Source organism: Amphiura filiformis, chromosome 8, assembly GCF_039555335.1.
Source record: "Amphiura filiformis chromosome 8, Afil_fr2py, whole genome shotgun sequence".
NCBI classification, from domain to species: Eukaryota; Metazoa; Echinodermata; class Ophiuroidea; order Amphilepidida; family Amphiuridae; genus Amphiura; species Amphiura filiformis.
In genome coordinates, this window is record NC_092635.1 from 44559919 (window position 1) to 44587889 (window position 27971).

The 27971-nt window shown below is 36.3% G+C and overlaps 1 protein-coding gene across 1 annotated transcript in view; it reads right to left on the minus strand.

The window, feature by feature from the left end:
* Window positions 1–4295: 4295 nt before the first annotated feature.
* The window catches only part of LOC140159093 (DNA mismatch repair protein Msh3-like), a 59812-nt gene continuing 36136 nt past the window's right edge, over window positions 4296–27971 (minus strand). The window contains exons 16-22 of the mRNA XM_072182437.1: window positions 27769–27876; window positions 21017–21131; window positions 20262–20419; window positions 7519–7705; window positions 6476–6593; window positions 5917–6088; window positions 4296–5085 (exon numbers count right to left, since the gene is read on the minus strand). Coding sequence (XP_072038538.1) covers window positions 4977–5085; window positions 5917–6088; window positions 6476–6593; window positions 7519–7705; window positions 20262–20419; window positions 21017–21131; window positions 27769–27876 — 967 coding nt within the window. The 3' untranslated portion in view covers window positions 4296–4976. The remainder of the gene's footprint in view (window positions 5086–5916; window positions 6089–6475; window positions 6594–7518; window positions 7706–20261; window positions 20420–21016; window positions 21132–27768; window positions 27877–27971) is intronic.

Consider the following 27971-nt stretch of genomic DNA (forward strand, 5'->3'; position numbering starts at 1 on the left):
CATTGTATGAGGGGATGTTCAGTTATCAGTTCATACGAAATAATAAGCACCATTTCAAATTCTAAGGGTAAATGTCATTTTCTGATTCCCTGGACAACACCAACATCTTAATAGGGGGAAGGGTTACTTTTTACTTGGATTGTTTTGAATTTAAAGGTTCCAGGATGCAATTTTTTTTGTACATCATATTTGTAAATTTTTATAGTTTCTGTTTTTTTCTGAAAAATCAACTGATTTTGCCACAAGTGCTACAAATATGATGTACGAAAAACAAATTTTGCTTCCAGGCCAATCAGCCTTTTTGAAGCATGGCGTACACAATAGGAGAGCAGTATTCAATATGGGTAAAACCCACCAAATTCAAAAGCCTTTACCCATTTCATGCAGCTATGATTCGATAGTGGGTCTGTTCTCATATGCAGTGAGTTAAGAGTAATTACATTCTAGATAAGGTTCTGCTATTGGAACTGCAGTGTACCTCAGTTCTTGGTCCTACCAACAGAGCATAGTACTTAGCAAAGTAATTTTGGCTGACCATAAGGAAAGATGTGTATGTTGCAGCCAACTTAGTGTTACCTCAATGGCAAATGTTTTAAAACTGCCTCGTTAGATTCCTCTTGCCTTCAGTTTGGAAAAAAGTAATTAGTGTTGATTCCTGATATGAATATATATTGCTCTGAAATATGTTAAGAGACATTTTTATGAAAATTCATGACTATATAAAAATATTTGAAAGTGTTTTTTTGAGAATGATTTATTGTTACACCTAAAGCCAATCATGTGTTTATCTTTATGTATATATGTTCTCAAATTGAAATTGAAGATTACAGCAGTGCTGCAATTTTACTAATAACACTTTGTCAATTGATCATAATACATCTCACATTACATAACCAGTGTCTCAAGTAAGGCATATTTTGTGTAAATTTTGTACTACTGTTTTTAAAGAACAACATAGCTATACCAATATCTAAAAACAATTGAATACCTGAGTGGAAGAAGGGCCCAACTCCATCAAAACTGTTTTCGAGATATTAAGAAAAAACTTAATATTTGGACAAGTTTTATAGGCAGAATGTTTTCATCTTCAGAGGACCTTTAATACATGAACATACAATATTACATACATTCGAAATTATAAAAGATGTTTCCATGGCAACGGTACAGGTCTTAATACGAGCTGGAGTTGGGCCCTTCTTCCACTAATATACTGCAACTACCAGTTTCGTACGCAGATGTGTTATAAATAGCTACGGAAATTTGGTAAATATCCATTAATTACACAAATAGAAGCATGTTAACAAGAAAGTTTATTGTAGTGAAAAGCAGATTTCATGGATGAGCAAAATTCCACTTTAACCCAATATTTGTGGAAGAAGGGCCCAACTCCATGGAGTCGGGCCTTTCTTCCATGAAAACCACGATTAAGTGTACGTGGAAGACTATTTAGAGAGTGGATTTTGGCTCATCTTTCACACACAAGGAAGAACAATCTGCTGGCAATAAAATGCTGGATCTAACTCATTTTTGTAAAAAATTGGAGTTGGGCCCTTCTTCCACTCAGGTATTCAATTCTTAAAGGTTCCTGCCGAGACTGAACAAATCCCAATGGAACATTTCAAAGTTTTCCAAGGCAAACTATGCTAAAAAAAACTAGGCCAAAAAAAAAAAAAAATGTTGTGTTGCCCTACGCGGCCGGGTCAAAATCGTGAAAATCTGGGCCCGTTTTTTTTTTTTTAAATAATTTTTTAACAAATGTTTTTTATATCATACATGTACCCCAAAGCCTATTCACGGATCCCTGACGTTCACTAAAAAGATTGTGCCCCAAGCCAGCACTTGAATTGGATAGTAGGACTTACTCATTCAATCCCAACAACATGGATGTTAGGCCCTTCACAATTGATTTTGAGTGTCCTATTTCCTGCCCGCATCAAAAATTGAGAATTGCAAAATATTTAATTATTTGATTTTTATCTGTCATTTTCTCTGTTAAATGACATTTTTGTTACATTAATTTGCTACTTTCTTACTTTGATCATGAATCCTGAACAAACAAATAACTTGTTTCAAAATGAAGAAAATAATAAGTAATAAATAACTAATAATTAAGTTACCTCATGCCTTTTTTAAAATCTTTAAATAGTAAACTAAGAATTAATTGTGAAGGGTCTTAATATTAATATTTAAAATATTCAACATTGGGTAGAAAATACAGCCAATATTATACATACGCCTCTCTTCATTGATCACTCATGTTACTGTGAAATAGTAGGTATCAAATGGTTGAGTTGGTAAAAAAAAAAAAAAAAATCCGCCGGCTGTACTACCAGATTTTAGGCTTGGGAGGGCAACACAATTTTTTTTTTGGCCATATAATCAATTAGAAAAAAGTTCTCCTTTAGCAGGGTTCAGAAACAAATTAATAATTTTGTCCAGTCTTACCATTTGAATAATGGTTTTACAGATTCATCATGGAAGTCTATTAAAATTTAAAGGGTATTGTGACTATTCTTTATCAAAAAGTGTTCACTTTTTAACTCCCATACCGTTAAACAATTTGTGTCATTAGAATTGACACATTTACAACAAAATTACATTGTATTTGACCAGTACAGCTGATTTGTTTAAAGTGATTCGAATATGTTTGTGAATAAATTAAAATGTTCTTTTCATCTTTACAATGAAATTTAACCAATGCTGTACACAAAATCAGAGTAAAGCACTAGAGATTACAAGCTATTTTACAAGCTATCTTATTTATAGTGACAAAAAACAACACCCTGTTCTACATGCCCACATACATTTCGGTCAAATGACCCTCAAAAATCTGAAGGAATTGAACAATGTTTTTACTAGCCTAATTTCATGTAAAATTAAACCACTTGTGTCCAAAAAGTGGAACAGGTTTGTCATGTTAAAGAAGATTGAATATATATTTAAAAGCTCAACTTGAAAGTTAGCGTATTGTTCCTGTTAATCAAGACTGACATGCATAAGACTGACATGCATAAAGCTGCCAGGCCAGTATAGCAAATTGAGTTGCATTGAATTCACACAAAACATTTTGACTATGTAATAATGAGACTATTTTAATGGTGAATGTACATTACACATCAAAATCATGCTCACAAAGTAACATGTCTCCGATGATTGGTTTTATCAGCTTTATGGTACCATAAGACAACCTATATATAACTCTTTAAATGCATACTCGTCTTCCTGACCAAGCAGTTTGTCAGTTTAATGGTTGCAACACTTATCAGTTTGTAAAATAAGTTACATAAACACCGTTATGAGTTTGGCAGACGGCCAAATCTGATTTGTCATTAGTAAGATCAACGCTTTAGCTCTTGAGGGCAGCATATCAATTTTTTTAAATACTGATCAGCATTGACTGTGCCACGCTGCACTGTTAGCTAACCCTGTATGCCAACCTTGTTTGCTTACTTCTCATGCTTAACACCATTAAAAAATTGATATGCTGCGGTCTACAGCTAAAGCGTTGATCCCTTGTAACTCACGAGGTATGCAGCAAAAGCTTGGGACAATTTGGCTCTATTCTCTCAATTTCAGTCGCCGCCGATATGTTCTCTCATCGATATGCAAATGTGAAGGGGAAAAACCATTGTAATCTCAGAATGTAATTAAATTGCACTGTGAAAGCATGCCGGAGATTTAAAAATTTTGCTCAATCCTGTATTTCATAAAATAATGAAAGCAAAGTCAAGGGTGATACCCTTCTTGACTTCGCTTATTCCATTATACCTGATATCGTGTTCACCCCAAGGAAGTGCCAATTATAGGAATGGTCTTTACACTTCTGCATATAAGCTGTGTAAATAAATGGGAAGTGCAGTTTATTTTCTGAGATGCCAATGTTCCCCCCATTTTATATCCTGCATAGTTGACAGAAAAAGAATTGGATATCCAAGTCAAATTTGGACAAGTTTTCTGAAGGAACTGGTACCACTTTTGAGCTCTTAGCTCATCCATACATTGTATACAAAAACAATGACAAAAGAATTAGGTGAAATAAACTCAGTGTATTGCTGCATCTCTACCATTTAACAGACTAATTTTGCAATGATTTGTAAAATGTTAAACAGTAATTTTGATAATTTACAAAATGAAGAATTTGTTAAACTTGTTGAAAGTTATATTGAAACTAAATAAACTGTTTAAAACGGTAATTTGTCGTATTTTCTTTGTGCTTAAGACAATTTTTGAAAAGGAATCCTGCTTTCTATACTACATGTTACCTTTGTGTATTTCCATGCGTGTATTTTGCAGTGGCAGTTTTAAATTGTGCGCGCTAACCAATTCCACATGGTGTACATAGAATGGTGGTTTGTCAACAAGCTGGCGATGCAACATTAAATCGCAATCATAGCAATCAGACCTTCCAGAAATCACAGGCACTTTGCAAGTTCATTTAGGGTTTACGTTGTCTATGAATCATACATGATTTTTAAAAAGTTCTTCCACATTTATCTTCTCTTTCAAGTGGAATGGTTTTGGTCTAATATAACTGGTTGACAGATTTGTTAATGTTCATGATTTGAGGCGGCAAGACCTGTAAAACTCTCACAACTTTGTTTTATGAGAAAGCATGTATGAAAATAGCATGGGAAAATATACTACAAAAATATACTCTTTCGAAACATCTCCACCATTTGAACATGATCGACTTGCTGCTCATCACATTGAATAATCTGTTGTATCAATATTACATCATAAATCTACTGAATTTGAAACCCTTCCATACACTCTTTTATACACCTAGACCATATCTCCAATACTTCTAGCCAGAACTCTTACAGGATTATTTTAGAGAACCAATAACCTGTAATTAATCAAACTGTGTTCATAGCATTTGGAAACCTTGTAACAAGTGACTTCAGATCGATACAAATTTATCTGTGATGCATTGGGCCACTGATCAAACTAGATCTCAAACCTGTCTGCAATCGTTCCTATGGTATCACCTGGTGGTGTCCACTGCCTCTTGTCAAGTTGTTTACTGTGCTGGCTATCTCAGCTGCTGGTGCCTTCCATAACTGCCTTAGTGCAACATTCCGACCTCTGCAAATTGAGGAAAAATACACAAAGAAGGCATCTCAGGTCAGGGTTTCTAAAACTGGTTGTATGGTTTGAGTGCAAAGGTTGGCATAGGATTACCATTGAAATTATGATCAAAGGGGTTTAAGTTCAAATAGAGAGATTTTGGTATTGGGATTTTAATTATTTTAACCATGGGCACTACTGGCCTCTAAGGATTATTTTGATCAGTTATAAATACAGATATATCATGTATTAAGCCAATTGGAGAAGTGGTAGGAAAAGTCAGCGGGGCTAAAGGGGATTAATCTTAAAATTCTTATGAGCTCAAGTTTTCAACAATTAACAGACAAACCAAATGTTGCCATGACAGCCATGTTCTGTTCTTGTTATTTTGCAGTAGCCATCTTGGTAACAGGGTTTGCCACTTTTAGACCATAATTAGAACTCTTGGCAGTCATATATACAACATACATGGTTACTATGGCATACTACAGTAAATTTTTTAATTCCTCCAAATTATGTACTGTGCGCCAAGTTTATACCGGCGTGAATGGAATAACGATAAACAATCGCGATCATTGGCTGATCCAGTCATGACAACAACATGGTTGACCCATTGGTCATTGATGAGTAGAAGGGGTGGAGACTTCACCTCTTCTACACGACCAATGACCACCAGTGCTTACCCGAACTCGAAAGAAATAACAAATTTACTGTAGAGGTTTTCTCTTCAACTCCCTCCTCCTCTCTCTCTTTTCTCTGCATCTTCATCTCATCTGACTTTAAGATTTTTTCCTGCAGCTCTATATTATATTGGACAAAAATTTTTCAAAAACTAAACAAACTTGCTACCTTGTTGCCATGACAGTGGTCTCCAGTTCATGTGCCTTCCCATCAGCCACCTTGATAATAGACGATGGTATAGTGGCAAGTTTAGCCACATTCAGACCGTAACTCTTGGCAGCCATACCTCGTACAAGTTGGTAAAGAAAAGTTATCACATCTACACCATCATCTGAACCATCTGAAAATAATATAGAAAAGTAAATGAATATACAAAGGTAAAATTTCAAGGCATAGTTATAGGACTGTATAAGGAAACAACAATTTTTTTTCCACATAGAGAAACTGTTCAGAAATGATTTTTTGATCTCCTGAGGAAACATGTTTGACCATGATAGATGTGCTAAAAAGCTTTTGGTGCAGTATTACATCACTGATCACTGCTTTTTACCATTTGAGGCATCAATTCAAAGTCATTCATATTGTTATGAGTTTAACAAAAGACGAATCCAGATTTGGCTGTCTTGTCAATCTCATAACCAAATAATGTGATTCCTAACAACTCTCAATGAAAGAACACAATACTTGAAAAGTTGCCACAAGATTGTTTAGTAATAACAAGACTTACCTTCTTCCTTGTCATGAAGCAAAAATGACATATGGTAGTTGGCAACATGAGATGGGAAGAGCCTCTCTAAATCTGCTAAAGGAGGGTAGTGAGTCACAAACAACATCAAGCACTGCACCTGTATAGTGAATAATAGCAAACATTAGCCAACCTCAATGCACCATTTCTTTGTCCCTGCTTCCAATCTCTTTTTTTTTTTTTTGGCTCTTTTAACTTCTGCAGCTCATATGCAGAGGCTGTGGCGCTTGCGCTCTGTTCTCTTGTCGGTAGAGACACTCATCAACAGATTAACACTGGGCCATTCCAGTTGAAATCCATACACCCCCTATGGTAGACATGACCTTAATCTTCCAAACAGGGGTGAAGATTTCAAATGTAGTCACTCATTCAGGTAACCCCAATTTGAAATCCACACTCCCTGAGTGGAAGATCACAGTCATGTCTTGCACAAGGGGTGTATGGATTTACAGCGGAAGAGCCCACTGGACTTCTCCGACCTCCATGCAACAGCATCATAATACTAATCATGGCGTGTCCGTCCGTCCCTCTGTCCGCTGGCGCTCTCGGCGTCTGCGTGGCTTCGCTAATCGCAGCGTGCTCATGAAAAGCTCAGCGTCTGTGCGCGCGCTATCGCGTAGTGCACGGAGTACCGACGGGCGCAGTGCGAGCATCGGAAAGCATTAAAGTGTGGCTAATCGTGCAGGTGCATCTCATAGGATCAATAGGCCTATTTTCAACACATATTTCAATACGGCACACATGCAGAGGCCTATTACAGCAGAACATGTAACTATTTCCGGGGTGCAATATTTTTTCCGTAGTTAAAATTTGAATAGGAGAAACGTAAACCCTAACCTATTACCCGTTATATTAGGCCTAATTGCGTTCACATTTATCCCGATTGATTTTATTACTTAAGCATGTTTTGTAAAGGCCTACATCCAGATACTAATTTAGGGGAATCAACCCGAGAACCGAGAAATCTAGTTTTATATAATCAAGACAAAAACAACATTTAATCTGTACACCCGAACTAGCCTTACCTCTGATATGAAGTGTCTAGCTGTAGCATAAGCTATAGCCACCCCATCGTGTGTGCTAGTCCCTCTACCTAACTCATCTAGAATGATAAGGCTGTGTCTCGTAGCATGACTAATGATATCTGATGCCTCTGATAACTCCACCATGAAAGTACTGCGATTCTGGTAAATGTTATCTGATGCACCCATTCTGAAAAAGAAACAAGGAAAATACAGTAATCATGAGGGTGTAAGGATACCTAATGATCCAAGTCCACCTACTTTTCATAATATTCTTGAAACAAGATAAGTGCGTACTTGGGTATGAGCCCATAGTTATTTTGGCTAGATTACATCCACAAAAGCTTATTGTTTTGCTTACTTACATTACATGCCTAATTCTCGCGATTCCAAATACAGCGCGCCACCTACGATCACGCCTGGCTGACCTACTTCGCGCAGAGCATCATGGGTAAAAGTCGACATCCATGACGCGTCGACGATGAACCATCGACTCTGGAAACGGAAACGAGTGTTGCTGTCGATTACTCAACCACTTTCGTTTATTTACGTTGATGATGATCAGCTCTTGATTCAACGCTCCGACGGATTTTTTTTTTCATTTCTGCCTCCTTTTTAAAGTTAATTTCGACAGTCATGGTTTAGGCCTACCTCTGTGAATGTTCAGATTGTTAGGCCTATTCCCACAAAATAATGGGCATCAATTAAACCCTTATTTTCAAACTTTTCCGAACTTTCCGAGGCGCTTGGGAAAATACTTTAGGCTCTCGTTTACAAGAAAAGAAAACACTTTCAGGTCTTTAAGCTTTGTTGTAAGTAGGCCTATAATAAACTTAAGATTAAAAAAATATGATTGGGGATAGGCCTACTTAGACCCTCATGCATATATCCTTAAAAATCCCAATTTTTAAACCATGTTTGTTTTAAGTAAAGTAGGCCTAATTCTCAATATTTAGAATAACGAAATATCCAATACATATTTTAACAGCATAAACAGTGTAAAGCATTTATTTTTTTAATACGATTAAAACGTTTTCGAATTTGAAATGTGCTCTATTCCTATTCAACCATCTACGGTTAAAACTCGATGTCAAAAATGTTGATGTCTCTGATCGACCATCTAGGCCTATAAACCCGATGTCAAAATGTCAATTTTCGAGTTTGGGTAGGCCTATAATAGCAAATGCTTTTGATGCAAGACATTATTTCAAACAGGAAATTTAATCTAAACGCAAATTCGTGCCTTTTTTGTTTGGATAACTTTTCCCATAATTATTACCATGCGTGATACATGATTAAGATAAAAGCTTTTGGTTTTCATAAATGTTTTGAACGCTTGTCTTATTTTTATTTTTATTATTTTTTTCCTAACCTAGGCCTATAGATGTTTTACGTTTATAACCTTTTTACAAACTTGAATAGATATGAATTAATTATTTTAAGCATTTTTCGTGTGACGTTTTGAAACGCTCTTTGTATATAGTATGATGTAGGCCTACTGTATGTCACAAAAGGTCTTAAATTTCCTTCTATATAGCCCTATAGGCCCTAAATAAAACACTTCGGCATCAATGTACAATGTCGGGAGAAAATATATACTTGCACTAAACAAATAAATCTGTTAATTTTTAAAATAAACTCGTGGTGAAATTCTGTCAACAAAATTATACATAGGCTTATGAACCGGTTGCTGGGGGCTCAGCCCCCTCAATAAATTTGGTGCGGGGGCTCGAATAGGCCTACCCTTCTGTATGAATAGGCACGTTTTTATTTTCATCTAGGCCTATAATGGCCTCCAAACTACATTGTTAAGCATGTTAAGTTATCTTGTTTTTGTCAAAAACATCAACTGCAAATTGTCCCTTATTGTACAGTATACCCGAAATCGCTGTGTGTGTTTGGGGGGGGGGGGTCCCGGTTCGCCCCTTCAGTCTCATATGAAGCATGCAGGCCTAAACAATGCGTTCACCCCTCCAATAAAGTCCATCCCTAGATTTGACCTCTTTGTAGGTTAAGTCCTTGATCCATGGGCCTGATCCATTATTTAATATGCAAGAAATGTCGACCCTGCGAATTTAAACCTTTCCAATTTGGCCAAAGTCCACAATGCCGTAAAGGTTGGGCTACACTACAGTTCAGTTCTTTTCACAGTGTTGACTTGTAAATTTCACGAGAAAGAAAAAGAAAATGGGAAAGATTTCAATCTTTCCCATTTTCTTTTTCTTTTTAAAAAACATGTATAGGCCTAGGCCTAGGTGTTTAAAATTGTCCAATTGAATATTTAGTCGAAAAAGTTTTTGATTTTTCAATGTTGTGCCGACCGATAATATGACTAAAAAGAAACTCATTCCAACCAACGTGTGCTATTTGCCTAGGCCTACATTAAGAGTAAATTTCCTTGGGTTATGAATTATTAAAGGGGAAAGATGAAATAAAGATGGTATGACATGCAAGAAAGCGGAAGTAAAAATAAAATATGAAAAAGAAACATGAATTAATATTAAAATTGGGCATGACAATTTCAAATTTAAACCTTAATTTGTGACACGATCTGGTTCATGGGGGCCAAAGGAGGCATTTTTGAAAATTGTGTTACTGTAATTATTATACATTACACGTACTATAGTCTATCATTTTAAACTGAAAACACCAAGGGTCTAGCATACTTGGTTCTAAAGTTATGAAGTTTTGTCATGCATATTTTCTTGATATGCCTTAAAATAATGATCTTTTAAAATTCATGTACTCTTTTGCAGTTTGAAACTATCTTCATCTTTATTATAATGCTAGAACTCTATGAGGTATTGTTGAACTTATGCATTTAAGTCTCAAATTGAAATATTAACAAAAAAAATAAATGTTATTTTTATGCGGTAGGCTATGCCTACAAAGTGTTTTTATTATGATCGTAATTTTTTAATGTTTGATAGTAATATAATTAAAAATACAAATTTAGGCTAAAAATAAAATAAGGACAAATCAAACAATTACAATAATAATAACAAAAACGGCAAACCAATGTGATGCATGTTTATAAGTAATGAGACATTAAGAATCTTTTTAAAGTTTACTTGAATTTCTTTGCTGTAGGCCTATCCTGTCGGCGGGGGCCGCTATAAGCGCTTTCGTGCAAAAAAAAAACCCGCTTTTAGAAAATGTAGGCCGATTACAAAAACGCAACACCTATAGTATGGATGTTGTTAAGTATGCTGGTGTTATTGTTATTATCGTATTGAACAAACAATAAATTCAGAATGAAATAATTTATTCTAATAACCAAAATAAAACCTATGCGTTTCCATTTAAAAAAGGACAGGCCTAGGCCTACTGCATTGACTAGGCTCGCGCAGATCGGGCTGAAAAGCATCGTAAAGTTTAAAAACAAAAAAGGGCGGTTTTAGAAAATGTATAACAAAAAGGAATATCAACATCAAGTTTGCGGTTTCGGGGTTTTAGAAAAGGACATCTGTGAATATCAAACTGCAATATTTCACTTCAACACAGAAAATCTCAAAAATTTCAAAAAGTACTATAAAACATTGTGTTTTTAGAGTAATAATCACAAACATGGTCAGCTCAGTATGGTTGATGAAAAAGGATGTCAACCCTAGACACGGGAAATGCCAATTTTCACTGCCGTCGTTGGTGGCGCGCTGTATTTGGAATCGCGAGAATTATGCTGGCCAATTACCAAAGGACAGATGAGTGAAGTAAGACATGAAGATACTCAGAAAACTCTATGCTATGGTAGCTTAAGCAAGTATCGTGTACTATGTCTTGTTGTTTAGATTACGTCTCTTCATAGGACGTTTTCTGATATGTCCAACTGTATAGCTGTGATTGGGTATGCTCAACCCAAGAAGTATCATGTTATATCACATCTACAATCAACGAAAAAAGTCTTGAAACGCTTGCGTGTAAATAACGGAAAACTGTCACCCCCTCTCCCCGTGCAATGTTGAGAAATACCAAAGTCTTCAGCGGTTTCCCAATGTGTTCCAACATTGATTGATGGGGAGAGGGGAAGGGTAAATCATTGTTGTAGATGGCATGCTTGTTCCCAGGTAAAATATACATCATTTCCATGATCATATGAAATTCTGCACGAATTTCGACAGAGTGTACCAAGCGCCCAAGGACTTTTTTCAGAGATTGTCTCTGCCGAATGCAAAATATTTCATCTAAATTTCGTTTTTGTCTCATAACTCAAAAATGGAATGTCGTATGAGCTTCTCATTGCACACGATTTGAGAGTGGATTATATGCTTTGGAATCATAACAAAATTGTTGATAAAGAAATTGGTTTCTTTAGGAAGTGGTCACTGGAATCACCCCCTATGCTAAAATACACACATTTCGCAATTATAGCTCTAAACTGCTCTAAAATGTCGTTTTTGTCCCAGAACTCAAAAACAGAATGTTGTATGATCTTCATATTTCACAGGATTTGGAGGTAGACCATGTACTTAGGAATCATAATACAATTGTTGATAAAGAAATTGGTTGGTTCAGGGAGTGGACACTGAAACACCCCATACCCTAACATACACGCATTTAATGACATTTTTATGCTATATCTCAAAACCGAGAAATCGTATCGCGGCTCTAAGGTGCATGATTCCGAGTTGTTTAATTTATTTTTGAAATTAATATTTAAAGTTCACCTTCATAGCACTTGTCAGATAGGTGAACTAACGTTACAAAACAGAAAAATGAGTTTTAATTAAATATTAAAACCGCATGTACGTTAAGATTGTAAGGAAGTCAATAATAAACTACGACTATCTTCAGTAGATAGCATTAACTTGTTTTTGACATGATGTAACAACTAGGCCAATCTTCAGCAGATCTGTGCTTCACATTTTTGTGTATGAGGTGTGTGTATAATGTGGGGGGTGTGCGTGCGAGGTGTTGGGCGTGGGATGTATGTGAGGTAGGGAAGAGGGAGTTTGTAGGACTATTATAAGATCACATTTAAATCGAAAAGTATTTCATTTGGGGGCTTTTGGGAAAGAAAGAAAGAAATAATTTAATTAATTAATCAAACATAGAGAAAGAAAGGAAGAAAGAAAGACAGAAAAATAAATCAAAATGTATACTTCATGTATTTATAATAAACAAATATTTTCACCGGGTTCACCGTCGCAAATAATAAATGAAACAGAAAAAGTAATACCGCCTGGGAATCGAACCCAGGACCTCATGTTTACAAGACCTATGCCTTAACCACTCGGCCACGTGAGCTTCGTGATTAAGCTGCTTGCAATTTGAACATATAAGCGGTCACTTCAACCTTTTTCCACGCTCATGTTTTTATTTATGTCAAATGTCTTTTCGTTCATTCATTCATTCATTCATTCATTCATTCATTCATTCATTCATTCATTCATTCATTTTTCTGTCCTTCTTTCTTTCTTTTTTCTTTCTTTCCTTTATTCTTCTTCTTTCTTTCTTTCTTTCTTTCTTTATTTTTAATACAAAGAAAGAAAAAAAAAAGCATTGAAAATAATGAATGCATAATTTAGCGATGATTCACGCAATTAAAACACGAATAGTCAAAGGGTGTAAAGTGTAAACCCATAATGGTAATCTGTAATGGTAAACTGCTGCATTGAATAGCGTGCATACTGAGCAGTTTGCCCTGCATTGATATTAATATATACGTATAGATATTTATTTCAATTCAAAATGGCAAACTGTTAACAAATGTCATAAATGCGATCAATTTGTCATTCCTTTTGTATTCAAACATTCTCAATTGCTGTAGCCAAGGTAAACGAACGTCAGGCTCCATGAGATACGGACTAAAAACCATAAAATGTGGATTTTGGATCATTTTGTCATTATGGTAAACTGATCCACTTTGCCATTTGCACTATGCAGCTTTACACTTTCCCCAATACCTGACTACTATAAAAGACCAAAACTGATTACTTCGATTGCGAAATGGCAGCGTGGCGCAACGGCTTAGTCCTTCGACTGGTAAACTTTTGACTATTCATTGATGCGAATGGTTCGAGTCCCCGTGGTGGTCGATGTTTTTTCTTTAAGTGTATTCAATTGTTGTTTTTTTTTTTTTTTTTTCTCACCGCAAAAGCGTATCTTATTATAAATAATATTCAGAAATGAGTTGTTTCAAATTGTTACATCACAATCTTTCTGATTCGCTCGGATAAGCCTATACTCAGCAAACGCAAGTTTTACAGAAAACATTTACATGTTGGATTATATTATAAAGGGTACAGAACGTTTTAATAAAATTCAAAAACATTTTGGAAAACATGCTGCAAAACATTGTAATATTTTTTTAAAACTATATTTGTAGTGTTTTTGAATTATGAGACAAACACGAGATTTTAGTAATAATTACGAAATGTGTGTAATTTAGCATAGGAGGTGTTTTCAGTGACCATTCCCTAAATAATCCAACATCTTTATCAACAATTTGATTGTGATTCAAAGGGATATTATATACTCCCAAATCGTGTGCAATATGTCGCTCATACAATATTTTGTTTTTAAGTTATGGGACAAAATGACATTTTAGAGCAGTTTAGAGCCATAATTACGAAGCGGGTGTTGTTTAGCATAGGGGATGGTTTCAGTGACCACTCCCTAAATAAACCAATTTCTTTATTAACAATTTTGTTATGATTTCAAAGCATATAATCCACTCTCAAATCGTGTGCAATATGAAGCTCATACGACATTCCGTTTTTGAGTTATGACACAAAAACGAAATTTAGATGAAATATTTTGCATTCGGTAGAGACAATCAACGAAAAAAGTCTTGAAACGCTTGCGTGTAAATAACGGAAAACTGTCACCCCTCTCCCCGTGCAATGTTGAGAAATACCAAAGTCTTCAGCGGTTTCCCAATGTGTTCCAACATTGATTGATGGGGAGAGGGGAAGGGTAAATCATTGTTGTAGATGGCATGCTTGTTCCCAGGCAAAATATACGTCATTTCCATGATCATATGAAATTCTGCACGGAATTTCGACAGAGTGTACCAAGCGTTCCAAGGACTTTTTTCATAGATTGTCTCTGCCGAATGCAAAATATTTCATCTAAATTTTGTTTTTTGTCTCATAACTCAAAAATGGAATGTCGTATGAGCTTCTCATTGCACACGATTTGAGAGTGGATTATATGCTTTGGAATCATAACAAAATTGTTGATAAAGAAATTGGTTTCTTTAGGAAGTGGTCACTGAATCACCCCTATGCTAAAATACACACATTTCGCAATTATAGCTCTAAACTGTTTCTAAAATGTCGCTTTTGTCCCAGAACTCAAAAACAGAATGTTGTATGATCTTCATATTTCACAGGATTTGGAGGTAGACCATGTACTTAGGAATCATAATACAATTGTTGATAAAGAAATTGGTTGGTTCAGGGAGTGGACACTGAAACACCCCATACCCTAACATACACGCATTTAATGACATTTTTATGCTATATCTCAAAACCGAGAAATCGTATCGCGGCTCTAAGGTGCATGATTCCGAGTTGTTTAATTTATTTTTGAAATTAATATTTAAAGTTCACCTTCATAGCACTTGTCAGATAGGTGAACTAACGTTACAAAACAGAAAATGAGTTTTAATTAAATATTAAAACCGCATGTACGCGTTAAGATTGTAAGGAAGTCAATAATAAACTACGACTATCTTCAGTAGATAGCATTAACTTGTTTTTGACATGATGTAACAACTAGGCCAATCTTCAGCAGATCTGTGCTTCACATTTTTGTGTATGAGGTGTGTGTATAATGTGGGGGGTGTGCGTGCGAGGTGTTGGGCGTGGGATGTATGTGAGGTAGGGAAGAGGGAGTTTGTAGGACTATTATAAGATCACATTTAAATCGAAAAGTATTTCATTTGGGGGCTTTTGGGAAAGAAAGAAAGAAATAATTTAATTAATTAATCAAACATAGAGAAAGAAAGGAAGAAAGAAAGACAGAAAAAATAAATCAAAAATGTATACTTCATGTATTTATAATAAACAAATATTTTCACCGGGTTCACCGTCGCAAATAATAAATGAAACAGAAAAAGTAATACCGCCTGGGAATCGAACCCAGGACCTCATGTTTACAAGACCTATGCCTTAACCGCTCGGCCACGTGAGCTTCGTGATTAAGCTGCTTGCAATTTGAACATATAAGCGGTCACTTCAACCTTTTTCCACGCTCATGTTTTTATTTATGTCAAATGTCTTTTCGTTCATTCATTCATTCATTCATTCATTCATTCATTCATTCATTCATTCATTCATTCATTCATTTTTCTGTCCTTCTTTCTTTCTTTTTTCTTTCTTTCCTTTATTCTTTCTTTCTTTCTTTCTTTCTTTCTTTATTTTTAATACAAAGAAAGAAAAAAAAAGAAGCATTGAAAATAATGAATGCATAATTTAGCGATGATTCACGCAATTAAAACACGAATAGTCAAAGGGTGTAAAGTGTAAACCCATAATGGTAATCTGTAATGGTAAACTGCTGCATTGAATAGCGTGCATACTGAGCAGTTTGCCCTGCATTGATATTAATATATACGTATAGATATTTATTTCAATTCAAAATGGCAAACTGTTAACAAATGTCATAAATGCGATCAATTTGTCATTCCTTTTGTATTCAAACATTCTCAATTGCTGTAGCCAAGGTAAACGAACGTCAGGCTCCATGAGATACGACCTAAAAACCATAAAATGTGGATTTTGGATCATTTTGTCATTATGGTAAACTGATCCACTTTGCCATTTGCACTATGCAGCTTTACACTTTCCCCAATACCTGACTACTATAAAAGACCAAAACTGATTACTTGATTGCGAAATGGCAGCGTGGCGCAACGGCTTAGTCCTTCGACTGGTAAACTTTTGACTATTCATTGATGCGAATGGTTCGAGTCCCGTGGTGGTCGATGTTTTTTCTTTAAGTGTATTCAATTGTTGTTTTCTTTTTTCTTTTTTTTTTCTCACCGCAAAAGCGTATCTTATTATAAATAATATTCAGAAATGAGTTGTTTCAAATTGTTACATCACAATCTTTCTGATTCGCTCGGATAAGCCTATACTCAGCAAACGCAAAGTTTTACAGAAAACATTTACATGTTGGATTATATTATAAAGGGTACAGAACGTTTTAATAAAATTCAAAAAACATTTTGGAAAACATGCTGCAAAACATTGTAATATTTTTTTAAAACTATATTTGTAGTGTTTTTGAATTATGAGACAAACACGAGATTTTAGTAATAATTACGAAATGTGTGTACTTTAGCATAGGAGGTGTTTTCAGTGACCATTCCTAAATAATCCAACATCTTTATCAACAATTTGATTGTGATTCAAAGGGATATTATATACTCCCAAATCGTGTGCAATATGACGCTCATACAATATTTTGTTTTTAAGTTATGGGACAAAAATGACATTTTAGAGCAGTTTAGAGCCATAATTACTTAAACGTGTGTTGTTTAGCATAGGGGATGGTTTCAGTGACCACTCCCTAAATAAACCAATTTCTTTATTAACAATTTTGTTATGATTTCAAAGCATATAATCCACTCTCAAATCGTGTGCAATATGAAGCTCATACGACATTCCGTTTTTGAGTTATGACACAAAAACGAAATTTAGATGAAATATTTTGCATTCGGTAGAGACAATCAACGAAAAAAGTCTTGAAACGCTTATGTAAATAACGGAAAACTGTCACCCCTCTCCCCGTGCAATGTTGAGAAATACCAAAGTCTTCAGCGGTTTCCCAATGTGTTCCAACATTGATTGATGGGGAGAGGGGAAGGGTAAATCATTGTTGTAGATGGCATGCTTGTTCCCAGGCAAAATATACGTCATTTCCATGATCATATGAAATTCTGCACGGAATTTCGACAGAGTGTACCAAGCGTTCCAAGGACTTTTTTCGTAGATTGTAGGTTTCAGTTCAGTTTCAGTTTTATTTCATCCATTCAATTATACATGTAAACAAAACAGAATAATAATTTCTTTTTACATTGTGGAACGTTTTAAATTATATGACAAAAGTATGAGAAGCAGTGGATGAGGATGCCACTAAATGCACAGCGTGATGTTGTGGCACCCTATACATAATGTTTCAATTATACAATACTAAATAAAGCAAAACAAATTTAATACATTAGAAAAAAACGAACAAAGACAAACAAGAGAAATTACAAGATTTATCAATGCAAAAGTCGATAAAAGTATACAATGCATAAATAAGAAACAATTTTGTAACCAGTAGGCATATCTAGGATATTAAGTCATTTTAAACAATTTCCAAAATATTACATGAAATAGATTATATTGCAAACATAACAGTGTTGGATATACAACTATGAAAACAAAACATGCATGCATGAGCAAATCAGAGGCCTAAATCCAACATTTACATGAGAAATTGTGAAAAGACTATTTTTAGAACCTACAAAGTAAATGATAAATATAGCAATAATGATTAGGTTACATGAGTGGCAAACATTGCTACAAGTTTTGATGACACATGCTACTCAAAAGTAGGGCACACAAGAGAGCATGGTTAGTGATCCACGAAGTGGTTACGGTTAAAACTTAATTAAACATTTGCCACCCATGTTGGGTCCAGTAATTACCATACATAAGATTGACACCTGATTTACTTACCTAGTATAAACTGCATCCAGTATCCCCATCTTGGCAGATTCTGCTGGTACATAACTTCCAATCTGTGTCATGATACAGATTAATGCAACCTGCTTGATGTAGGAAATTTTACCTCCCATGTTGGGTCCAGTATCATACATAAGATTGACACCTGATTTACTTACCTACTATAAACTGCATCCAGTATCCCCATCTTGGCAGAGTCTGCTGGTACATAACTTCCAATCTGTGCCATGATACAGATTAACGCAACCTGCTTGATGTAGGAGCTTTTACCTCCCATGTTGGGTCCAGTATCATACATAAGACTGACACCTGATTTACTTACCTACTATAAACTGCATCCAGTATCCCCATCTTGGCAGATTCTGCTGGTACATAACTTCCAATCTGTGCCATGATACAGATTAATGCAACCTGCTTGATGTAGGAAATTTTACCTCCCATGTTGGGTCCAGTATCATACATAAGATTGACACCTGATTTACTTACCTACTATAAACTGCATCCAGTATCCCCATCTTGGCAGAGTCTGCTGGTACATAACTTCCAATCTGTGCCATGATACAGATTAACGCAACCTGCTTGATGTAGGAGCTTTTACCTCCCATGTTGGGTCCAGTATCATACATAAGATTGACACCTGATTTACTTACCTAGTATAAACTGCATCCAGTATCCCCATCTTGGCAGATTCTGCTGGTACATAACTTCCAATCTGTGCCATGATACAGATTAATGCAACCTGCTTGATGTAGGAAATGTTACCTCCCATGTTGGGTCCAGTAATTATCACACATAAGACTGACATCAGATTTACTTACCTAGTATAAACTGCATCCAGTATCCCCATCTTGGCAGATTCTACTGGTACATAACTTCCAATCTGTGCCATGATACAGATTAACGCAACCTGCTTGATGTAGGAAATTTTACCACCCATGTTGGGTCCAGTATCATACATAAGATTGACACCTGATTTACTTACCTAGTATAAACTGCATCCAGTATCCCCATCTTGGCAGAGTCTGCTGGTACATAACTTCCAATCTGTGCCATGATACAGATTAATGCAACCTGCTTGATGTAGGAGCTTTTACCTCCCATGTTGGGTCCAGTATCATACATAAGATTGACACCTGATTTACTTACCTAGTATAAACTGCATCCAGTATCCCCATCTTGGCAGATTCTGCTGGTACATAACTTCCAATCTGTGTCATGATACAGATTAATGCAACCTGCTTGATGTAGGAAATTTTACCACCCATGTTGGGTCCAGTATCATACATAAGATTGACACCTGATTTACTTACCTAGTATAAACTGCATCCAGTATCCCCATCTTTGCAGATTCTGCTGGTACATAACTTCCAATCTGTGTCATGATACAGATTAATGCAACCTGCTTGATGTAGGAAATTTTACCACCCATGTTGGGTCCAGTATCATACATAAGATTGACACATGATTTACTTACCTGGTATAAACTGCATCCAGTATCCCCATCTTGGCAGATTCTGCTGGTACATAACTTCCAATCTGTGCCATGATACAGATTAATGCAACCTGCTTGATGTAGGCAATTTTACCACCCATGTTGGGTCCAGTATCATACATAAGATTGACACATGATTTACTTACCTGGTATAAACTGCATCCAGTATCCCCATCTTGGCAGATTCTGCTGGTACATAACTTCCAATCTGTGCCATGATACAGATTAATGCAACCTGCTTGATGTAGGAAATTTTACCACCCATGTTGGGTCCAGTATCATACATAAGATTGACACCTGATTTACTTACCTAGTATAAACTGCATCCAGTATCCCCATCTTGGCAGAGTCTGCTGGTACATGTTGGGTCCAGTATCATACATAAGATTGACACCTGATTTACTTACCTAGTATAAACTGCATCCAGTATTCCCATCTTGGCAGAGTCTGCTGGTACATAACTTCCTATCTGTGCCATAATACAGATTAACGCAACCTGCTTGATGTAGGAGCTTTTACCACCCATGTTGGGTCCAGTAATTATCATACATAAGACTGACACCAGATTTACTTACCTAGTATAAACTGCATCCAGTATCCCCATCTTGGCAGAGTCTGCTGGTACATAACTTCCTATCTGTGTCATGATACAGATTAATGCAACCTGCTTGATGTAGGAGCTTTTACCACCCATGTTGGGTCCAGTAATAATCATACAACGCTGCTTGTCAGCCTGTGTATGGGTAAAGGACATTCAATTAAGAATGGAACACCGGTTTATTTGCCAGAATTACTTAATGACATAGATTTCCTTATTGTTCAGAGTACCAGGTGTACGATGGTGATCATAGAACATGTAGAAGAGGCAAAGTCCCTGCTCCCTCTACATGCACGATGACTAATGGGTCAACCGTCTTGTCATGGTTGTTGATCAGCCAATCGGCCTAATGTTTATCATTTCTGTGTTTATGCTCGTATATGTTCGAAGCACAGCATATATATTTACTTTGGTCTTTTTGACATGCTTTGTTGTACCATGGAAAATATGCAATAAAACCTTCTTGAGAAAATAAGCAATTATACTTTAAAAACATCAAGTAGTTCAACTTTGTCTTTTATACTACAAATGCAAAATACTAGTAAACAGAAGTCTTAGGCTAAAATCCCAATCAAAACCATCATGGAAAGAATAATTTTGTGTTTCGTATGTATGTATGTATGTTTCTAGGATCCTCTGGAAGAAATATTCAATCTCCATTGCTTCTTTAACTTGTGGGATGTGTTACTCTCAGTTTCTGAATCCCTCTTGAATATCTGAAATATTACCTACCTCCATATGTGTACTATTTGGTACAAACTGTACTTCTCCAGACAGCAATGCACTGACTATTGGATGTCGTCCATTCTCTATATCAATGCACATTGTATCCTCAAACATCTCTGGCCTTTGGAAGTAAAAGTACACAAACATAAATAATGACACATGCTAAAATAGATGGTAAATTGATATTCTCAAATAAGGAATCTCTATAACATTTGGACCAATAAGCTTTGAGTTTGTGTGTGCCACCTTCAACCAAGTTGATATCATAAGTTTGGTTTAGATCAGCATAAATATAGGGTTTTGTAATGCACAACTTCTGTTGTAGAACACAATTTAATGCAGCTATGGCACAAGGAGAACCAACCGGTTATGAAGGGACATGATTTACATGTATGGGAAGATGTACAATTTTAGAATGCAGGAGAAACCTATACTATTGCAAGGAAGACGTTACACTCACTAATAATATAAATAGAAAGCGAGAGGATCTTGAAGTTTTGGCCTAAGGACTAGGGGTGTCTACGTTTACACATTTCATGTTTAAATGACCGTAAAATGCACTATCTGTTTAGGAAAATCACTAACCAGTTTTGTTTGTTTTTTGTTTTAATTTTTTTAAAGTTATAGACCCTAGATTTCTTGTTATTCAAGGTTGGAACCAGAGAAAAACTGCTATTTAAAGAGTATAACGACAATGTGCAAACTTTCAATGAATAATTTATTTATTTGCTCCGCCTCTCAGTGCTCACGCAATAGCCCACAACAAAAGCACATGTCAAAATTATGTTATTAGAATATATCGTGCTGTTGGTGGATGTCAACAAAAAGCTAACAAACCTTGTGCCCATTATAGTGCAGTATGCGCAAAAGGGAATCTCACTCATTGCTTAACAGCAACTGAACGTTGAAATATTATTTGGAAAGGACCCTGGGCACGGATACTTTTGCTAGAATCGGTCAAGGGTCACGTCACAGGAAAATACCCACCGAAGGTTAACTCGCTAATCTTCGACAAAATCCGGACGTAGTAAACTACAAACTTCATTCATAAAAGTGCACTGCATATACAGTTGGCGAAAACATACTGAAATTAGCCAAGACAATGACATCATTCAGTCGTGAATATTTCATCACCATTTTGCAACGAACGGAGTGGATAATCTTACGATCATATTCCCTCTTTCGTATCCAAATTGATACAGGAAAAGAAGACACATAAAGGAATCAATTTGGATACGAAAGAGGGGGCAGGCTAACACACTCAACAGGGATTGTGGCAACTATACTTCCTTCTGCACATATATGACCAGTTACTAACAGCACCAAGCTGCCAACTACGTCAGCTACCAATAGGAAGCAACAGACGAGAAAGGTCAAAGCTGGTCATTCAATTTGAGAAAGTGCTGTGCTACAACATGAAACATCATTGAGGTATGTCAACATCACCTATTTTATTGGATTTGTTTTAGAACCTTGTAAATAACTACACTGATTGTTGATAAAAACAATAGGATATAAAGAAAATATAAATAGATATATTTTGAAAACCGTATGTCCGATTTGCTTCAAACAAAAGGCATATTGATCAGCCCTATTCAATTAATCTATTGAAAACATGCTCAGAGCATTTCCTGATTTCCAGAAATATCCTCATATACCACCTTTAACATAACAAATGAATGCTTTACAGAAATTCCTTTGAAACATGTTAAAGCTTTCTCAGTTGAACTGTACTCTCTATATGTGTACCTGTATCACCTCACAAGTCTTTATATTATAACAATCAGAGATGTCAATGAAATCATCACAGATTTAAACTCACTAAATTCACCACTTTGTAGCTTATCTCTTGAGTCATTCGATTTGGATGATGTCAACCTACTTAATTCCACAACATTTGAAGGCTTAGCAAAATGGAATGCTACTTTGAATGTGCTTGAAATCTCTGCTGATGAATTTTGGATTGAAGGTTCTCCTTTCAAGTGGTTTCCTAATCTACATGTACTACGCATAACTGGGAATGGAAATCCTCAAACTGTTAAGATGTTCTCGGCAAATGCCTTTGTTGGCTTAGAAAACTTAAGGGAATTACAATTAGCCAATTTACATTTCAACATTTTTGCATCAGGTGCACTACACATATTTGGCACATACAATTCTCTCAAGGTTCTGAACCTGGCTGGCAATGATATACAGGATGAAATCACATATGATCAGCTTTGTGTGATCACATCACTTGAGATCTTGGATTTATCAAGTAATAACATTTATTCTTTGCCACATAGCTTTCCTTGTAACCAATTTTTGAAAACATTACTGATTAATAAGGCATTACCAGCATGGTTCTCATCAAACATAGATCTAGCAGAGATTTGTCATAATGCACCTAATCTGAAAATGTTAGACGCCTCATCTTGGGACATTTATCTTGGTAAATGTACATGTCCAAAACTTATGACTCTTAATCTTAATGAAATGACTTATTATGATGAAACTCCTTAAGTTATTGTACCTAATTTACAAAGACTTCATATGGCCAACGTTTACCCACAGTATACTCAAAACATGATAAAAGCAGTCCTGAATACATTCAAATCACACAATCTGCAATTTCTTGACTTGCATTCAAATCCAATATCTGCTATTGACAAAGAAGAAGCTATGTTATTGGGCAACTTGGCATGGCTGGATTTAAGTAACAATCAACTTGTATCACTTAGTAATCTACAAAATCTGAATGATATGCACACATTACTTTTGGGTGGGAACAAAATTGCAGTTGTACCAGAGTCATTTCTATCTCAATCAAGCCACCAAGAACTTCAAACATTAGAGCTTCAAAATAATCCACTCTTGTGTGATTGCAGTGTTATGGCCTTGAGGAAGTGGTTACTAACTGATCAAGTTGTTAGTCTTTATGATAGTCCTATTCATTCCCTCCCTATTGATGCCTATGATTACATTTGCCATTCACCAGACTCAAAATATGGATTGGGTGTAACAGAAATCAACTTGGACTGCAAACTGAAATTGTGGATGTACATTTCTACAGGCATAGCATGTTTAATTGTTGTAGCCATTACAACTATAATAGTGGTTCGGTATCGATGGCATATTCAATACATACGCTTCCTCCTATTCAACAGAAGACCATATCAAAACTACCTAATCAATAACAACAATGATGATGTTCTTGGTGATGATGAAGACGAGGATGGTGTACCTCGATATGATGCTTATGTAATATACCATGGACAAGATGAAGACTGGGTAGATGGTGAACTTCTAGCCAACATTGAAGAAGGCGAAGAACCATTCAGACTTTGTCTTAAGACCAGAGACATTCGTGCAGGCAGACTCATCTTCAATGAATTGTCACTTCACATACAAAGAAGTCGCAAAGTTATTTCAATACTCTCGCCTCATTTTGTTAATGACAATTGGTGTCACTTTGAACTAAACATGGCACATCGCAGGGTTCTAGAAGAGAATCCTAATGTCCTGATCTTTGTACTCTTGGAAGACCTTCCGGAAAGGAGATTAACTCTACTGCTAAGACAATTATTTTGCAGAGTTCAGTGCTTTAGATGGCCTGCAGATGGACATGGACAATACCTATTCTGGCGTAGCATTAGAGAAGAACTCAAAAGGCCAGTGCCATTAGACAGACGCATTCAAGTTTAACACAGGTATTTCATTTTGACTTACCAAACTGGTGCATTATGAATTGATGAAATATTTATATGATGTGCACCAAGTAACTATTAATATGACACATTGCATAATGGATATAACATAATTATATACTCTTATATAGCCATGAAATAATGAGGCACAACATGTCTTTATAAATGAATGCTGTATGTAATAACAAGGTGTGATGTCATCACGAACAAAGAACTGTATGGTGACCTACCGAAACTTTCACAGAAGATCAGAGAGAGGAGGACACGTTTCGCTGGGCACGCGTACAGAAGCAAAAATGAGCCTGTAGCTAAGCTGATCCATTGGCCACCAAAACATGGAAACAGAAAACCTGGTAGACCCCCTCTAACTTATGTGAATGTATTGAAACAGAACACTGGACTGGATGTTATGGATTTGGGAACGGCCATGCAGGACAGAAGGGTTTGGCGTGCTGTTGTAGTTCGAGGACACCACTCATCTTAAGCAAGTAAGTAAGCAATTGATGTCACACTCTCATCAGGCCAGGCCAAAAAAAAAAGGCAATTTTGAAATTTTAGTTATTGTCATCATCATCATCAACTGAACTAGTCCAGTGACCATGCATATTGTTGCAATCCTTACATCCTGAACATACTTGATTGCAAATTATCAGCTTTTACATTACCAATTTTCTGATGTACTTTATTGCTAATTGCTCCCTATGTTTGCCTGTATCCGTGACTCATCTGGTAAAGGCGGGGCAGATGACCCATGATAAAAAATACCATGCTTACAGCAGGTAACACTGATTCATGTATGATGGTTATATTACCTCCAGGGGCGCAGTTTTTGTGTTTCCATCGGTGGTGATCTCTCCGTGTCGGAGGAGGCTGAGGAATCCGGTGATGCTGCATGCACAGCATCGAGCAAATATACTCTGGAATTTGGAGTACCTCAAGGATTGGTTCTCGGACCGCTGTTTTTTGTGTTATATACAAACTGATGACATTCAGCTTTACCTGGTGATATAAACATCACTCCATCTTCTACAATCAGAAATTTGGGTGTAGTATTTGACCAAACTATGTCAATGAAGGACCACATGAAATCTGTTATTAAAACAGTTAACTTTCATCTGAGGAACATCTATAGAATCAGGAGATATATCACGGTTGAAAGCTGCCACCATGGTTCGTTCACTTATTCTATCCCGCCTGGATTATGCGAACTCGCTGCTGTTTGGAATTTCAGCAAAGGACAGAAAAAAGCTGCAAGTACTGCAAAACAGGGCAGCTCAAGTCATTTTTAGATGCAATAGACTTCAGTCCTCAGCACCCCTGCGGAGAGAATTACATTGGTTGCCTGTTAATGAGGGGGTTATCTTCAAGGTGCTGCTTTTGACTTTCAAAGGTATAATGAACAATCTCACGCCTGGTTACCTGTCCGAGTTCCTCATTCAGTACAAACCAAGCAGGGAAAATTTGCGCTCTGGTAGTAATTTTCAACTTCAAGTTTCTTGCACTCGACCGTCTATAGGGGACTACGCTTTCAATGTTGCTGGCCCACGCCTTTGGAACTTGCTCCCCCTCCATATCCGCTAGGGTGCATCAAACGCCCCTCAATTTGGTTAATTTCAATAGATCATTCTGTCCCTAGTCTTAAAATGTGCCAATGATCATAAAAATAAGCTGTTCAAAATTTGAAGTGAATCAGAAGTTGTCTAGTGGGGCCTCCGAGAGCCTTAAGTTATTGTATTGGGTCTATGTATAAAAGTTCGTTGACCCCTGTACAATTTCAATTGCAAGAACTTTAGGCTCTCGGAGGCCCCACTTGACAATTTCAGATTCACTTCAAATTTTGCACAGCTTACTTTTATGATCATTGGCACATTTTAAGACTAGGGACAACAAATTCTGTGACATCAGGGGCGTTTGATGCACCCTAATATCCGCCTTTCACCCTCAGTCAATGCATCCTTGGTATTACATTTATTTTATCATTATAAATGTTTTGGGTTTTTTTAAATTGTACTTTATGTATTTTAATCATGTTAATAGGGTCTTTCGATGATATATCATATTGCTTTTTAATAATTATTGTTGTACATGTAAGTGATACTTATTTTATATGTTGTGTAATTTTATATTATTGTGTTTTTTAACCATGTTATTTGCTATTGTACAGCGCTGTGGTAATATTTTGATATAGTGCTCAATAAATGCTGTGTAATATAATATATAGAAGATGTGAACAAAAATATAAAAATACGAAATAGAAAAGCGTAACAAAAATACGGGGTCATTGGGTCGCTGTTACACTATCAAATAACCTGCAAGGACTGTCATGTGTCTGCAACCACGCTCACTTACATCACTACTGGGAACTGATCCCAGCACACAGTGGCTAGAGCCGAGTGCAATGATCACACCATCACACCACACCAACCCAGAGAAGATTTATAAGCAGTCCCATGATACTACTGAAACATCCAGGTACTTGAGAACCAGTCTAGTAATCACAGAGTTTCACACAATTCTTCACTGTTGATTCCCATTCCAAAGACGCGATTTTCAAACACTCAAAATATGTCAAAAACTTGGGTCGATAAGCATTTTGAGATGATCCCTGAAAAGAACATCGGTATCCTGTTCAAATGAGCTCTTTTTTGTTACTATCGACCCACATTTGAATGAGGAATAAAAGTCTGAAAGTACAAGAAATCGGTATACTAAAAGTAAAAAATTCAATTTAATGGACACAGCTGCCAGCAGGTGTATGCCATACGACAGATTTCGTGCGTCGCATATTTTAAAGTACAACGCGAACGCACGACCATGGATACAATAATGAAAATACTAACCAATCATGAGTGAGTTGGCAAGGTTTGATTCACTTCCGCGTTACCCACACGCGGGCGTTCATCACACAGTGTACGCAAAGAATCACCACTCTGTTGACAGCTGTGTTCATTCAATTGAAATTTCTAGTAGACTGGTTCTCAAGTACCCGGATGTTTCACTAGTATCATGGGATCGCCTATAAATCTTCTCTGACACCAACCCATCCTTTCAAACATCCAGAAAGTTACTTACTTGGTATAGCCTTCCTGTGCTGCAACCTTGGCTAATGAAAACAGGCAGTCAAGTGATGCTAGATGTTGGATGGCCTGACGATATGCAAAATACTGCTCACCAAATAAGCTGACAGAAGTAAAAGGAACATATAAACTGGTTATATTTTCAGTTTTGTATGCGAATCAGATTTGTATTATTTTTGTTGGTGTTTTTTGCCTTAC